Below are 15137 nucleotides of genomic sequence, written 5' to 3'. Positions count from 1 at the left end.
CAGCAAAACGCTATTTTTTTTTTTTTTTTTTTTTAGCATTCTCCTAGACAACAGAATAAGAAGGGAGCTTGTTTTAAAACGGGGGAAAAAACTTGAATAGAACTTGGCTCCTTACAGCTCATCCGATGCAGTCTAAGTCTCTAATACGTAAGACGGGGTGCGCGCTAACACTTTGCAGTGAAGAGGCATACATTTTCAGTTCAGTGTCTGTGTCGTTTTTGGACACTTTAAAACACGTCCACATCTGGTTCAGGCATTTAGGATTTTCAACGGTTGCAAGTTGATAATGACTACATTTTTCATTTTGGGGTGAACTTGTCCTTTAACGCTCAAACGTGCACTTCTCAATGTAACATGATTTTCAATCAATCCTCATGTGTGGATCCTCGTACGAGGAGAAAGAAAATGCTTCGCTTCCATCTACAGCTCCACTCTTGCCGAGGTGTGATCATACCTTCAATTGTTCCCTCCAAGGTTTCTCACATCGTCCTTGCGAGGTATAGATTAGTTCGTCTATCTCGTCTTTGCATCGCTCTTGTTACATACGTAGCCACTTGTAGCCTATTTCAGTAATACATCAGGTAGAATCATCAACCAAATGTAACTAAACATAGAAATCTCATTTCCTTTTGGCACCTTGAAGGTAGAGCTGTTTTTCTAACTGTAATGAGGTCTATGGATTCTTCACACAGCTCTCCCTCTTCCTGCTTGTTTGTACTGGTCTGTGAGACGTTTGATTGGCTTGTTCGATAGTAAAGCAGCATCTCCGCGTCACCTGTCGCCCAACAAGTGCCTTTATTACAGCCTGACTCCAAAACCGAGAACTGTGATCTGAACAAAACTCTGGGAGCAATTGCAGCAAAAACCGCAGCGCCAACACACACCCCCGTCAAAGTTTGCCTGTGATGTAAGCGTACGTCTCCCGCAGCCATTTCCACCCCGACTGGCCTCATTTCTGCGGCTGCATCACACAAGGCTTTAACATTCACAAGAAAATACCCACTCTCTGACCCCACTTTGTAGACGCGTAGTTAGCTTGGTGAGAGACGTGCGCTGCAGTAAAAAGCTTTGTTCCATCAGCGGCGGTACATTTAACTTCTCCGGTTAATGGAGATGTAGTCGGCGCGGGTCGGTGCGTCTCTTTATGTCGTGCTGGCAGAACTACGGAGGGTCGGAGAGGCCAGTAATTATATTGTGAATCATCGACCTTCACACCGTGGTCATGAATTAATCTTTTTAGAATCATAAGAGGGGTAAAAAACACCTGATGTTATGGTTTGAAACAATGGTTTGAATGATTAAAAATAATTTGTTGACATGATGACATGATCTCTTCGCCTCTTGCGTGAGAGCAACAGCTAGGTAGCTAGGTGGCTAACGGATAAACTCTAAACATTTTCAACTGTGTGCACTTTTCTGCGCTATTTCTCCTGTAATTGCGGGATGATCTGCTACCTCTCGCTCCATTAAAGCTGTAATGAAAGTCAATATATGAACCAACAGGTAAATATTCATGAGAGCCGCACAAGCTAAAAATATTCAGTGAGCTAATTGGTTTTGTGTTTGCTGACCTATACGCTCGCCGTCGGCACAAGCAGCATTACTTGCTCAATATTACGTGCGCTTTGTGAGGCCATCTCAATTTGTGCATCCACGGGAGCAAACAATTATTGAGACATTGTACGGAGTGCAGCTGTAGCATGAAAGTACTTTTAAATTACATTTATTAGAAGTTAATGGGCCCCTTCATTGGTCCAAACGAGAGCATTAATGGCAGAGCGCTCAGAGCGAGGAGGCCGGACACAGACATGTCTGCAGGGTGCTTGTGTTAGATGATTAAACCTGTGCGTAGATATCTTTTAATGGAAATCTTTTAGATTTCCGCGCACGTCCTCATTTGAATCAAACCTCCGCTGAAATCTCACAGCAGAAAATATTTTATTTGGTCATTCAAGTACATTGTATTCTCTAAACCACTTCTGATAAATATCTTTTTAAATATATACGCAATCTTTAAATCTACAGGCTGTGACGTCATGAAACCAAACGAACAGAGAGACACTCAAGTACACACTGCAGAGGGAAAAAATCACAGTAAACACACCGGACATAAACCTTTCAGTGCGAGGGGTAAATGTTCTGTGTGGGGATTATTCTTTGAAGAGGAAAATTACATCTTACACAACTAAGAGGCGAGTAGATTTTTTTTTTTCTGTTTTAAAGCTGTGAGGTAGGACACAAGCTTAGAGCGAGACAGAGAGAGATTCTGAGGATCTGATTTGGAGAAACAAACCGAAGGTGTTCACAGCTTTGAGAAGTTTAAATACTCAAAATACACACATTTGGAAAAAAAAGCACAATTCGTTAAATGCTTAAGTGCACTCATTGATAAACATGTCAACTTTAAATATATATATATATATTACACCAAAGAGAAAAACATGCCGTGAATACAATCATCGTGGAGTACAAGTAAAGCAAACGACAGGTTGTCCGGTGGGGTCAAAAAAAAGACACAAGCCCTCCTCTGAGTATGCTACACCAGATTCCAGATCCAAATTTTTAAATTTTAATATCTGAATAAGCTTTTCTGAGAGTGGTTATTTTTTTTTATGTCATAAAATCTAATTCAAATATACCAGTGAAAATATCTTGACAAGACAGAACAGCATCTGCATGCAAGATACAAAAGATTATATAACGTCCTGCGGCAGTTAGAAACACTGCAACCTGAATATAGGAGTCGCATTTAGTCGCAAAAGGTTAAATTGAAGATTATAATTGAGCTTATAGACCCCCGAAAAAAACATTGAGTAGCAGAACATACGTACAGTCATACGTGCAGCGGGGAATTACTGCGGTGTTGTGTTGGCTGGTACAGGACGGACAGGAGGAGAAGCACCACTTCGCAGATGTGAACGCCTTCCCGTCAGACTTACTGAGCGGGACACCACCCAAAGATTGAGTGGTGCTCTGGAACTGCCCTCAATCCAAAGCTGGGCCGTTTGAAAAAGCTGAACCGTGCTGTAACACGATGAGACACATTCTGCTGCTGCTCTTAAAAAAAGTGCTGGGATGGTGTCGATTCTCAAATGCTGAAGAGAAGTTGAATAAATACCAAAGTGCGAGCCATGGTTAAGGCAAGTGGTGGACACGGGACATGCTGAGACTTTTCCACTTTTAGTAAATACAAACCTTTTTGATCGAGTGTGTGTCTGATGGTGGAGAATTCTGGAAAGTAATATCTGGCTAAAGCACACATTTTTGCTAGTGGACTAACCCTAACAGATCTGTAACGGTCAACAGAACTGCACTCTGTTTTCTATTCTATCGGCTTTCCAAAGAGCTTCACAGCCCTCGTCTCATTCACCCACTCATACATACATTCATACCGTGATGGCTGACCTGCCCATCAGAGGCGATACGGCGCTCGCTATCCAAAGCACCCTGTTTTATTCTCAGCCGTCTACACACACTCACAAACCAATGGACCAGCTATCAGGAGAAATTTGGGGTTTGGTATCTCGCCACAGGATACCTCGACATGACGCTGTGGGATCCAGGGATCGAACGCCGACCTTCCGATTAGCGGACATGTTGGTGGACGACCCACTCTCGGTCCTGAGCCACAGCCGCCATGTTAAAACACATTTCTGTGCCCTGATCCTTTGCCACCAAAAGTGTGAATCATGATGAGAAGCTTGCACATTTTTTGTAATAATTGCTGCAGTGTCTTACACATAAGGCAATCTGTACTCAGCAGAGCTGAATCACTTGTCAAGTCTGCCGCTGAAAGGGCAAATTCAGTGTCACCGTGGCTTCTCTTGGCTCGGGCATCGGCCTGTTAATCATTTCACATTCATTCTGCCGCACGTGCTCCTCATTCATCTGCGACACCTCCGTGGAGCCAGCTTCGAACCCTGGCACGGTGTTGGCCACATGAACCACATGAACCTTATTTCTGCCTTTTTTACTGAGGATGCAGCTGAACACCTTCTTGAAGCCTTTGCGAAAGTGCTTGGACACCAGAGCGTACACGATGGGGTTGACGCAGGAGTTGGCGTAGGCCATGCAGTGAGAGAGGAGCCTGAAGGCGTACGTGGTCTGATTGAAAGGGAAGTCTCCGTACAGGTAGCACAAGATCACCACGTGGTACGGCAGCCAGCATATGCAGAACAGCACGGTGACGATGATGATCATTTTGGTGACTTTGCGCTTGGCCCTCTTGGATTCTGACATGCCGTCCAGAGGGTCGACCGCCGTCCACAGGTACTTGATGGTCCGAGTGTACGAGAGACTCACGATCAGCACGGGGATGACGTACCCAAACATGAAGGTGCACGTGTCCAGCACCTTCCGGTCCTGCTCCTCCCAGCCGGGGATACACACGGTACTGTTGGCGTAGTCGATCAGGTCGTAGTAGCTGAGGTAAGGACCCGCGAAGACCAGGGAAAGACCCCAGATGACCACCATGGCAACCACCGCGTTACACGGGGTCCGGAGCTCTCTGGAGCGCAGCGGGTAACGGATGGCCAGATACCTGCAGAGACACAAAACAATACACTCACATATCATCGACGAAGAGGACATGACGGGGGATTTTTTTTTTGTGTCTTTCACCAACAATTTGATCACATGAAGGGAGCATCCACCTCCACACTCACCGTTTAAGGCGTCACGGCTCCCTCTGAAGGGTTCTGTTTTAGATGATAAACATTCACACCACATCCACTGGTGGGTTTCCTGTTGTTGTTATTCTGCTGGATACTCATCCTCCATGCATCACCATGACGATAGCACAGAACCTGTTTGTACCTTGTGCTGTGCAGGTAGGTGTTAGAGGCACAAATCCCATCATGCATCACGAGGTATCGTGAAAAACTGAGGGTGGTGTTTTTACGGCTCCCCTTCAATAATCTGACGACACATTCCTTCTCGTGTGTTATTGCCTCCTCATCACCTGCGCTCATATTCGACATGCTGCTTTATGAGCGGTCCTCTGAGGGGAAGGGTGTCCTTGGGGGACCGCGGCCTCTTTCCCCTCCGAGGCAGAGATTCTGATTAAGCTGTAAATCCATGTCCTCCCTATCCACGTGCTACAGGACACTTCAGCTGGCTCTCCAGAGTCAGAGGAAGCAGCAGCAGCAGCCTCTCTCTGGTCTGTGAAGTCTCGCTAAAATGGGGCTTAAGACATTTATGCTGCACATGAAAGGCAAAAGGATACCTTGAGCCTACTTGTCACATCTGGGGGCTCAGCGGCTCGGACAGTTGCCACTCAGACGTCAGATGTCTGCTATACATTATCGGTCTGTTAATGATTTTTGAACCCAGATGCTGTCTGAGTCATTTTTCTCGGAGCTCGTATTGGATTGTTGCCCAAGAGTTTTCACGGTACTTGTAAGACCCGACCTGCGGACGCACCTTTGCTGTTGTTGGCTTCAGTCAGGGCATATTGGGTCGAATGAGGTGACGGTCAAAAGCTAAGACTGTGATCATCGTGTTATATTGATAATACAACGCAAATAAGTTGAAGGTTTGGACAGAAAACTGCATACACGATTGCAGATTGTCACTATTCATGGATGCATTACTGTGTTTTGGAGTAAATGTTCTACTTTGTCGGACCGACTGGATCTTTGGGAGTATAACAGGACTGTTCTGTCGGATTTTAATGGACCAGTGGAAGACCTGCATGGGTGAGCTGTCAAAGCTTCACAAGTAATTGGTCGTTTGGTTGGTGGTCCTGCTGTTGTGGTTGTATCTTTTAATGGCGTGGATCGAATCACAAGACTTGCAGCTTTCCAACAGTATGTGGAGTGAGTACCCACTTATACTGAGGAGCTACAGTTTGTACTTTAACAGCTCAGGCAGTTGAGTAGATAACTAGAGCATACGCAACGTTTTTTTTTAATCTAAACTTTTATGTTTGAGTGCTCCACGATGTTAACCGTGTCCCGCATCGGCACTCCACAAAAAAGGGAGGGACCGGTCTGGTGTATCCACTGCACACAATTTGAAAGTGAAAAGACGCGTTGTTTGAATATAGACTAAAGAGAACGGCTCGATGTTTAAAACTGCAGCCTTAATAGATAAACTGCAGAAGAGCTCAAGTGCAAATCCCTCGTTAGAACTGCAACGCCTAATTGTTTTGTTTTATGTGGAGTCATTTTCATATCGATATTTCTCTCTGGCATAAAATCACAGTGAATGTGAGTGAGTGGGCGGCACACACTGCAGCAGCAGAGACTTTCGATCATCAAAAGGCTGTGCGAGTGTGTGTGTGTGTTTGTGTGTGTGTGTGTGTGTGTGCGCCGCTGCTCATCCAGGCTGAACAGTGATTTCATCCCTGCTGGGGTTTCCTGGTCCTAAAGTGTAACTATAACCTGCTGGTTTTTTTTTCCCCCACACTTGTTAGACAGGAACTGAAGAAGAAAAAAACAGCAGAAATTCATTAACCTCACAACTGCGACGTTCTCTGCTCTGTTCCAAACGGAGCAGGGAACGTCTCGCTGCCGGGCTGTGGAAACTATTCAATCCTCTGTAGAGTAAACACAGCCAGAGTGTGTCGGCTGCAGAGGGCAGCTGAACACCGACTCTGTGCATATTGACGGAGCTGCCAGTGTTGCCCGACAACAGGGATGAGCGTTCACTTTGGAGTCGGAGGGGTGCAGTCATTTTCAGCCAGGGGATAATGCACGATTCTCAGAAGATATTCAATTACAGATACAGCAGGGCCAAATGGGTCTGTGATCAGTGCTCTTTGTTATTAATCAAAGAAAGAATTCACAGTGTGAAGAAACGAAGTGCAGACTTGGATAAAAAGCTTCCTCACGGCCATCCGTAATGATTTTTTAAGGCTCGATACTCATTTTATTTAAAAACCTGTTCACACTAATGAGATGTAAATATGAGTCCCATTAACAAACACAATCACTGAGAGTACTTGGAAGGGAAGATGTTACATTAGGAAATACAAATCCTACTTATATGTTTTACTGATTCATTACCTCATGATGTATGTCTGCAGGATGTGTCATGAATTCCTGTTTCTCATCATTAATCTGCTGAAAATTCTGACTTAAGAAGCGGGAAACGTACATTTTGATGTGAATCTGTCAAGACCAGGCCAACCTCATCAGAAATAAATCAGTGAAATCAGCTTGTTACGCTGTGTTTTTCTAGGCAGTGGCCTCCAATGATGGCAGCTGTTATCATGGCAACAAGTGAGGGAGTCAGGCGAAGGACTTTCACCCAGGAGACTGCTGTCCATACTGAAGTTACTTCCCATAAGTAATGTGACAGAACATGCATAAGTGACATAGTTATTTTACGCCATGTTTTCCTAATCAAAATTAAACTGCGAGTGGATGATGAAGGTGCTGTGTGCCAGTCACTGGTGTGTTATAATGGTCTTGTTGTATTGGGAACAGTGAAACACATTGTGGGAGTCACTGGCAGTCGACCTATTCAGATATCATATCTTAATTGGTAGTCAAGGTTAACTTTCAACATTCAATAATAAAAAGAAAACAACAAACCCACAAGGGAAACAGAGGCTCTGATGATACTGTGCGGTTACAGCCAGCTCATTTGCCTAATGACTAAAAAACACAAGAAGATGTTAAGAAAAACAAACACTGTAGCCTCGTATTTTAATGGATTAGCTCGGCTTCAGCTTTAATTTCTGTCAAGGAATTTATAATATTTCAATGGGCTTATGTGAAATAACATTTATTAGAGCAAATGTTTTCTACAGTTATTGTTAAGTGTTGGGAGAATCTGCACTGCATTTGGGGGACCACTAAAGAATCTGCAGGTTCAAAACAGCAGGAAAGAAACTCCAGCAGTCTCCTCTTTTGTAATTACTACTTTTGTGTGCCCGGTCTATAATTTCCCTCCCTCTAGTCCCTGAGACATACTCCAGAGAATGTCTTTATTCATTCCCTTGAATGAATTGTTAAGTGCCCCTGAATAAATATTGGTTAATTTGTTCGCTTTTCCTTTTTTCCTTGTGGAGGACAGCGGTGTTAACATTGAAGAAGAGAAATCTGTGGTTGAATTTCAGAGATAACACAATGTTGTTTTCAAAAGCTAAAGCTCGATCCGTGTACAAGTTACGTCTGGTAAGAAAATATTTCGTTTTTAGGCAGATATTACATAATAGATTTGAACACAGGGAATGCAAACATTTGTGATTTGAAAGTAACACTGTAATAACCACCATCAACACATTGCTTATTTATAGTGAGGTAAACTTTAGTAAATACTTAAAATGTTAAATTAAAAATACTTATTGAGCAATTGCAAATGTTTCTAAGCAAACCAAAAAACTTGAGCTACAGCTTTATAATGACCGTCATAATAATGTTTATAGATGAAGTGCACAGTATTTATCATTTACAAAGTGTAAATATTAGTTGCAATCTTACAGTAACAAAAGGTTTATTAATTAGTTTATAAAGCACTCCATTGTTTGCCAACAGTGAAGAGAGAGATTCTCATTAATCAGTTGGTGAAGACACAGAACAGTAATTATCATGTTGTGAATTATCATGTTGAAAATGTCGCACATTGTTTGTTTCCAGTCCCTCAGACGTGAATATCTCTGTATTTTGAATCATTGTATGCTGATTACCTGTGTGGGGGTTTGGACTGCACGAGCCACACATGCAAAACTAATTAATGGTTTAATTGATAATGGTAATAATCACTGCTGCAGTTTGCAACAGCGATGTTTGCAAACAGAAAGGGAGGAAGGGGCTTTATGGGAAATGTGGCCTTCACTGCCCCTCGTACTCTCGTTTCACAACAATAATTACTCCAAGGCCGTTTGAAAATCGTGGCTGCATGTTTTGAACGGTAGGTAGGAGGAAATTAGTGCTTCTTGTGTTGCGTAATGCACTGCAGTTTGATTACGTGCACAATAAAGCAATTTTCTCTTCTGGTTTCAGGAAAAAAAAAACAAAAAAAAAACAAAAAAACATAGCGATGAACGAACCTGTCGACGGAGACGGCGGCCAGCGTGAAGCTGCTGGCGTACATGGTGAGGTTGATGAAGAAGTGCACCACCTTGCACATGAAGGAGCCGAACACCCAGCCCTCCAGGGAGTAGATGGTGGCTTGGAACGGGACGCAGAAGATGATGAAGAAGAAGTCGGCCACGCTCAGGTTGAGTATGAACAGATTGGTGGTGTTGTATCCGACCTGCCCGCTGCGCAGGAGCACGGCGAGCACCAGGCTGTTGCCGATGGTTCCCAGCAGGAAGATGAGGGAGAACACCACCGACACGATCACGCTGGTGGGGTTCAGCTGGTAGCTCTCGGACACGTTGGCCTGTCCTCCCAGCTTGCTGAAATCCTCAAAGTCAGACATTCTGGAGGTCTGGAATAGAAGAGGAAAGTAGATGTTTGTATCAAAGAAACCTTAATCACCATCCACTGTGAGGGTGGAAATCTTTAATCACATCAGTCGTGAGAACACTGCTGCGAAATCGCATTTCCCAATCCAGAATCAGCACGGGCTCATGCACCGCCGGTCGGTATTGATACGATGACAAAGTGGCTCCCTGAGATGGCTCTCTGCGCATCTTCCGAAGATAAATTGAAGAAGATGACAAGCATGCACACACCAGATGATTTCTTCATCCAATTAGGCCCCAGTGGAGCCGCGATGCACATTAATAAGACAAGAGCGAGAGGCGGCTTTTTAATTGGCTGCTGATGTTTTGTCAGATGTGTCCAGGGAATACTTTCCCTGTTTGGTCACGAGAGGGGCCGTCATGCAGCTTTTCTCTAGTCTTAAGTTCCGATTTTGTGCAGTGCAGCAGAGTTTTCTTTTTAAACAAACTGAAGTCATTGGTGTGAACCACAGTCGGACTTGGGCTGCCAACCTGAACTTGACAGGCTGGCATTCGAAAACAAGACTCCAACACAGCACAGTTGATGTAAGCTGAAACACTGAGTTTCCATGCATTGTGTTTCCGTTCATGTAAATTTCCTGCAGCTGACCGAAACATGTTTTTGTAATGTCGTAGTTTTGCAAATCAGTGGAGCAGAGAAACATGCATGTGGGAGAGATCATCTTTTGAAACATGTGCTTAACGTTCTGAAACGTTATATTTTTAACCCAAACCATGTTTTTCCTAAACCTAACCTAAACTTAACCCAGCAGCGACAGAGAACAAAATGCACGTGGCAACACGAGATGCAAACAAATTGCTGAACCACTTATAAAAAGAATTGCCCCATATCCTCCAAGTGTTCAGAAACTCCACGAGTACCTTTAAACTGAAATGTTGAATTTAATAGTGATGCTAGATCAATCTGTTTTTCAAAGGTTCGCTGCTGTCACAGTGATGTGGTGGAAAAGTGGGTCACCTATAAAGTTTGCTGGCATTTAGTGATGTAACACTGCAGCGATTTGTGGCCTTCACATATGAATAAAAGTGGGCCAGGCTGATGGCAGCAGGTGATTCAGCCGCTCTCCCCTCCAATCTGAGGAACTGTCTGTTACATTGTTGAGCAGAAATCCATCTCAACAGAGAGACCTTCACTTTCAGTCCAGAAAACACATCCTCTATTCATAGCAATTTCTGACATAAATGGAGTCATACTGGAGCTTCTGATGTGTTCCACCTTCGTGACGTCTCCACCGTGCACTTTCAGGCTTTTTGTGTTTTGAAAAATTGTCACACTGCTAAATAGAGACCTGTGCAAAATTGACTCTTAGAAGTAAAGAAGGTCTCTTGCTGTTGAGTCACAATGACGAGAGACACAAACAAAATTGTAATCAGTCTCATCTATCTGCGAGGGAATTATGCGCTGGATGAATGGGCTGCGCTTATACGGCACTTTCTTTAGTCTGTCGACCACTCAGAGACGCTTTCAGCCATTCACACACAGTCAGGAACAAGACAGCGTTTTCTCTCCAGAGTGCCTCATGATATTACTATGCATGCCCATACATGAAAGTTTTTGAAATTTGTGCATATTGGTGAGAAAAAAAAAAAGGTTAAAATGGAAAATTTGTGTCTTCGTGCATGGGTGATAAACACAAATAATAAATGTTGGCAGTACATGTTTCTTCATGTTCAAACTTGACTTTTTATTTATGTTACGACGTTTCATTTCTGTAGGTTGTATACTGTGACAAGGCACCAGAACCACCTGGTTAGGGTCAGGAAATGTTTTCATGTTTTGCCTTAAAAAAAACCTGTTTTTTATTTTTGTCACCACAGACACGGCTGGAAATTGTCCTAATAACAGCATCCAGTGGTTTCACACTTACTTTACTCCACCATCATCCCCTCCACCTCCTTATATCCTGATGTCAGGGTGAGTCTGATACAACATCTTCTGTAGAAATATCAATATGTACAACTGTATGTGGAGGAATCCAACATTTCAAAACGCTGTCAAAGTACCGCAGAACTTTCAATCAAAATACTTAAACTGCGATGAAATTTAAGTAAGTTGTGTCTTTCCTGCTCATGAAGTCTAAACTTGTCGTCCACGATGGGTTATGGGCTAAACTGGAACTGTGATGGCGAGATGTGAAATGGCAGTAAAATGAAGGTTCAGAAACACCACAAACGTGGGTTCAAGTAGAAACTGTGCAGAGCAGGAGAGGCATATTTTCCAGCACCACTGCTGAAACTGAAATTGAGAACAGTGAGCCAGATGAGAGTGCTGGTGACTATTTCAGCCTCTTCACCAGCTCCAACAACTGCAAATGGTGCAAAACATGCAGCTGAATGCAGAAGGCATACGCTGCTGTATTTTCCCATCAGTCAGAATGGTACTTGGAGAGCCTTATATTTTCTAAGGTGGCACATGGTGTAAAATGTTTAAGAAAGGAAGATGATATTTTCACGAACTGCCCAGATACCATTTTGTTCACACACACACAGACACACACAGACATCCCCCAATTTGCCATTACCAAGTAGACTTGGACATGAAGAATGATGGGGGCTGTGGTGGCGCCACCGATGTCTAATTAGTGGAGGATTCGCTCAACCCGATGTTGAACTACATTTAATGAGCAGCTGAGACTTCAAACTCCATGTGTTTGGTTTTGTTCTTTTCAGCGACTTGACGATAGCACCACACTCTGTTCAGAGCATTGGTGGGTTGATATCTTTTGGAATTTAACCTTTAAGCAGCAAATACATAAACATTTTTAAGAGTTGAGATCGATCGTTGGATTGGATTTGATGTGAGCCTTTTTTTTTTTGGAGGTTTTTCAAGAGAGGGCTTCCACTCTCTCTGTACTTGATATCATTATGCCAACTGCCCTTAGAAGCTTTCGAGTGCCAGGAGAAAATGACGGACAGCTGGAAGCACTTTATCGGAGTTCAAATGAAATTTAATCAGCTCTTCGGGCAGGTTCCTGAATAAAACAGAAGGGAACTCTCATTCTCACTCTTCAAAGCAGCACTTGTTCATAAGCGGCTCTGCAGTAGACAGTCCTCTGTATTTCTTATCACCATCAAAGGTGACTTGCATTTAGAAATGGCACTTTTGCCAAAACCCAAACCATCGATTTCCATCCAGCTCTGTTATCTTGTAGATTACCGCAACATAACCACGTTCTCTGTAAAACAACGCTCCGACAAACTCAGGGCTGCAACCATCACAGCCATTTTTAGACCGAGGAGAAGAAGCAGAGATCACTATTCATGCAATCCCCCTAAAGCATGAAAGTAGCGTGATTTGAATTGAGCTGAAGGTTACTAATTATCCCACCTAAATTACCAGACTAGCACTCTATATGCAAGCCGCGTGGTTAATTAACGCCCCCCTTATCTATGGCAGTACAAGTGTGATCATTTATGAGAAGATTAGAATGCAACAAAAGGGCTCGTAGATGGACAGATTTGCTTTATTATGGACGCTCGTCTCAAAAGAAACGATTTAAAAAAAATCAATGCCAGATTTACTGTTGTTAAAGAACTGAATCACAGGGAATCGATATTCATAACAAATGAACACGATCTCAAGCCTTCCTCGTGTTTATTTGCTCCCATCTTCAAATCTCAGCAATATCCTGCTCCGATGAATTATTAAATGTTATTAAACTTTCAACACCCTTTGAGTAGAGACTCTGCCAGCCCTTCTGCATAATCAGAATCGTGACTAAGGGCAAAATGAGGAGGATATTCTGATCACAGTGAAATGACACTCTGAAGGGAAGGGAGACAAAAGGGGGCTGTTCGGCGACGGCTTTATAGCATCGGCTTCTTGACGCTGCAGAGGAATCCTCCTGCCCGACTTTGTGGCAGCTCTGTCGTGGTGTGTCTGATTCCTCTATTCCCACGGGGGAGGAGAATCCGGGCTGATATTGAATTTCCCGACTGCAGTGGGACATCAGGGGCAGAGACTCCAGCCAGCGCAGAACATGTGCAACAGTCTCAGGGGAGATCCAAGGGAACAGGAAACACACACTGGAGCTGCTAATAGAGCGTGCGGGACATGAAGGGTTGTGGGATTTGCAGACTTTTCAGAGCTCAGTGTGATGGGTGAGAGGTGAAAATTAGAACCTCTGGAAACGAAACAATGAGTAATGAAAAAAAGAGGAGCCAGTGAGAAAGAGGGGAAGGAGGAGGAGGAGGAGGAGGATGGAGATGTAGCACAGACTCTATGGGGAAACATCTTAATTTGACAGGAGGGTCCTCAGCATTATAAAATGATCAGCTGGCACAGATGAGGCAGCAGATTACATCACTATGTTGTGAATAAAATGCATGAATATTTAATCTTCCTCCGGCGAGGACAGCGCAACTTTATGCATCATCCGAGCATCTTAAACATTTTCTGCGTCTCATCTTGATCACAATCATTTAGAGAGAAAAATCAGGAATTTGAATTGCAAATGTTCCATGTGGACCATTTTCCATCATCTCCACACAGAATCAGCATGCAGATCCGGTTGTGGTCAACCTACCGGGCTGATGACGGGTGGCTGGTATCCAGAAGCTCGAAGCGCTCTGCTCTGTTTAAGAACAACGCTGCCGGCAGACCTGCTCTGCTGAGACGCTCATCCTCTGCACACTGAAGCTTCTGCTCTCCCACAGCACATCACTATCTGCCTCTGTTGCTGCTATCTTACTCTTTCTCCGCCTCCCGCCTCCTCCATCCCCTCTCTCCCCCCCCTCCACCCTCTATGTGAGGACTCCTCCTCCACATTCACTTTAATGTTCACACTTCACTGCAGAAAAGGATTGCAGAGCGAAGGTATGGATGGGAGGCTGCAGCGGCCAGCAATCTATTCACAATCAGCGCATAATAAGGAGGTTCCCTGACAAATTACCTTTGAGCAACATTGATTTCTCCTCTAAAGAGTCGCCGCATGCACGCAAATGAGTCTGCTCTTCAAATGAGGCGGTGACCTTTGCGTTTGTATTAATCTTTAACAGGGCCTGTTGTGTGGTAAGTGAAACCATCGTCTGCTAAAAGGCAGCACAATTTAATTTAGACGGTCAATTCCGGAGGGACGCAGGAGAACAAATACTGTCTGTGTAGGTGTTGGTCCAACGTCAGCCAAGGTTTTTAAAACAAAAGCAGTCGGGTGACGTCACGGCGGGTGCCTGGGACTTCCGGTGCAGTCTCTGTTCAAAACCCTTTTCTGTCCCAGAGGGAAAAATAATTCATTAGTCACAGGAAATCATCCAGCGACTGTTCGTCATTTAGTCTCGAGACGACTTCTCATTACGTGATTACATAATACTTCAAAACGTATTTCTCCTTCTCTTCTTTTGTTCCAGTGAACCACTGAACTACCTCGCGCCGTCCGTAGAGTCACTTCAGGACATTTTCATATTTACAAGCTGTAAACTGCTTAGACTGCCTTGAGACTGCTTAACTTTCATCTTTATTTATCTTCATGACCAAATATTGATAAGCGCTCTCTGTCCAGGGGTGTTCTTTATATTTGAACGGATTTGGCAAAAAAACCTAAATATAAAGTGGTGGCTGTTTTTATTCTTTAACAAAAGGTCGACTTCTGCGGGGGTCTCCGTCGTCACACACTCAGAATCACAATCTCAACGTGACAGTCGTGAAAGCACTCTGAGAGGACTTTCTTTGTTTGACAGTCCAAGTCGTCCTGAAGGATTACCAATAATCTCCAGAATAAAT

At 43.8% G+C, this 15137-nt stretch overlaps 1 protein-coding gene and 1 long non-coding RNA gene across 3 annotated transcripts; one reads left to right on the top strand and one right to left on the bottom strand.

Annotated features, from left to right (window-relative positions):
* Window positions 1-1919: 1919 nt before the first annotated feature.
* On the bottom strand, window positions 1920-14415 carry galr2b (galanin receptor 2b). The gene is made up of 3 exons (XM_037087565.1): window positions 13945-14415; window positions 8999-9381; window positions 1920-4540 (listed from the first exon to the last, which is right to left on the bottom strand). The coding sequence occupies exons 2-3, from the start codon at window positions 9370-9372 to the stop codon at window positions 3778-3780; spliced, it is 1137 nt and encodes a 378-aa protein (XP_036943460.1). The 5' UTR covers window positions 9373-9381; window positions 13945-14415; the 3' UTR covers window positions 1920-3777.
* LOC119013240 lies at window positions 2060-9066 on the top strand. 2 transcript variants are annotated; one of them, XR_005072719.1, is made up of 3 exons: window positions 2060-2196; window positions 7187-7290; window positions 8952-9066. It is a non-coding gene; the product is annotated as an uncharacterized LOC119013240 (long non-coding RNA). The 2 variants fall into 2 exon arrangements; XR_005072718.1 differs by lacking the exon at window positions 8952-9066 and having other exon boundaries at window positions 7187-8424.
* Window positions 14416-15137: the final 722 nt, after the last annotated feature.

The sequence above is a fragment of the Acanthopagrus latus genome, chromosome 23 (assembly GCF_904848185.1).
Source record: "Acanthopagrus latus isolate v.2019 chromosome 23, fAcaLat1.1, whole genome shotgun sequence".
Classification (NCBI taxonomy): Eukaryota; Metazoa; Chordata; class Actinopteri; order Spariformes; family Sparidae; genus Acanthopagrus; species Acanthopagrus latus.
Note: the sequence above shows the minus strand (reverse complement) of the source record. Positions and strands in the feature narration are given on the sequence as shown.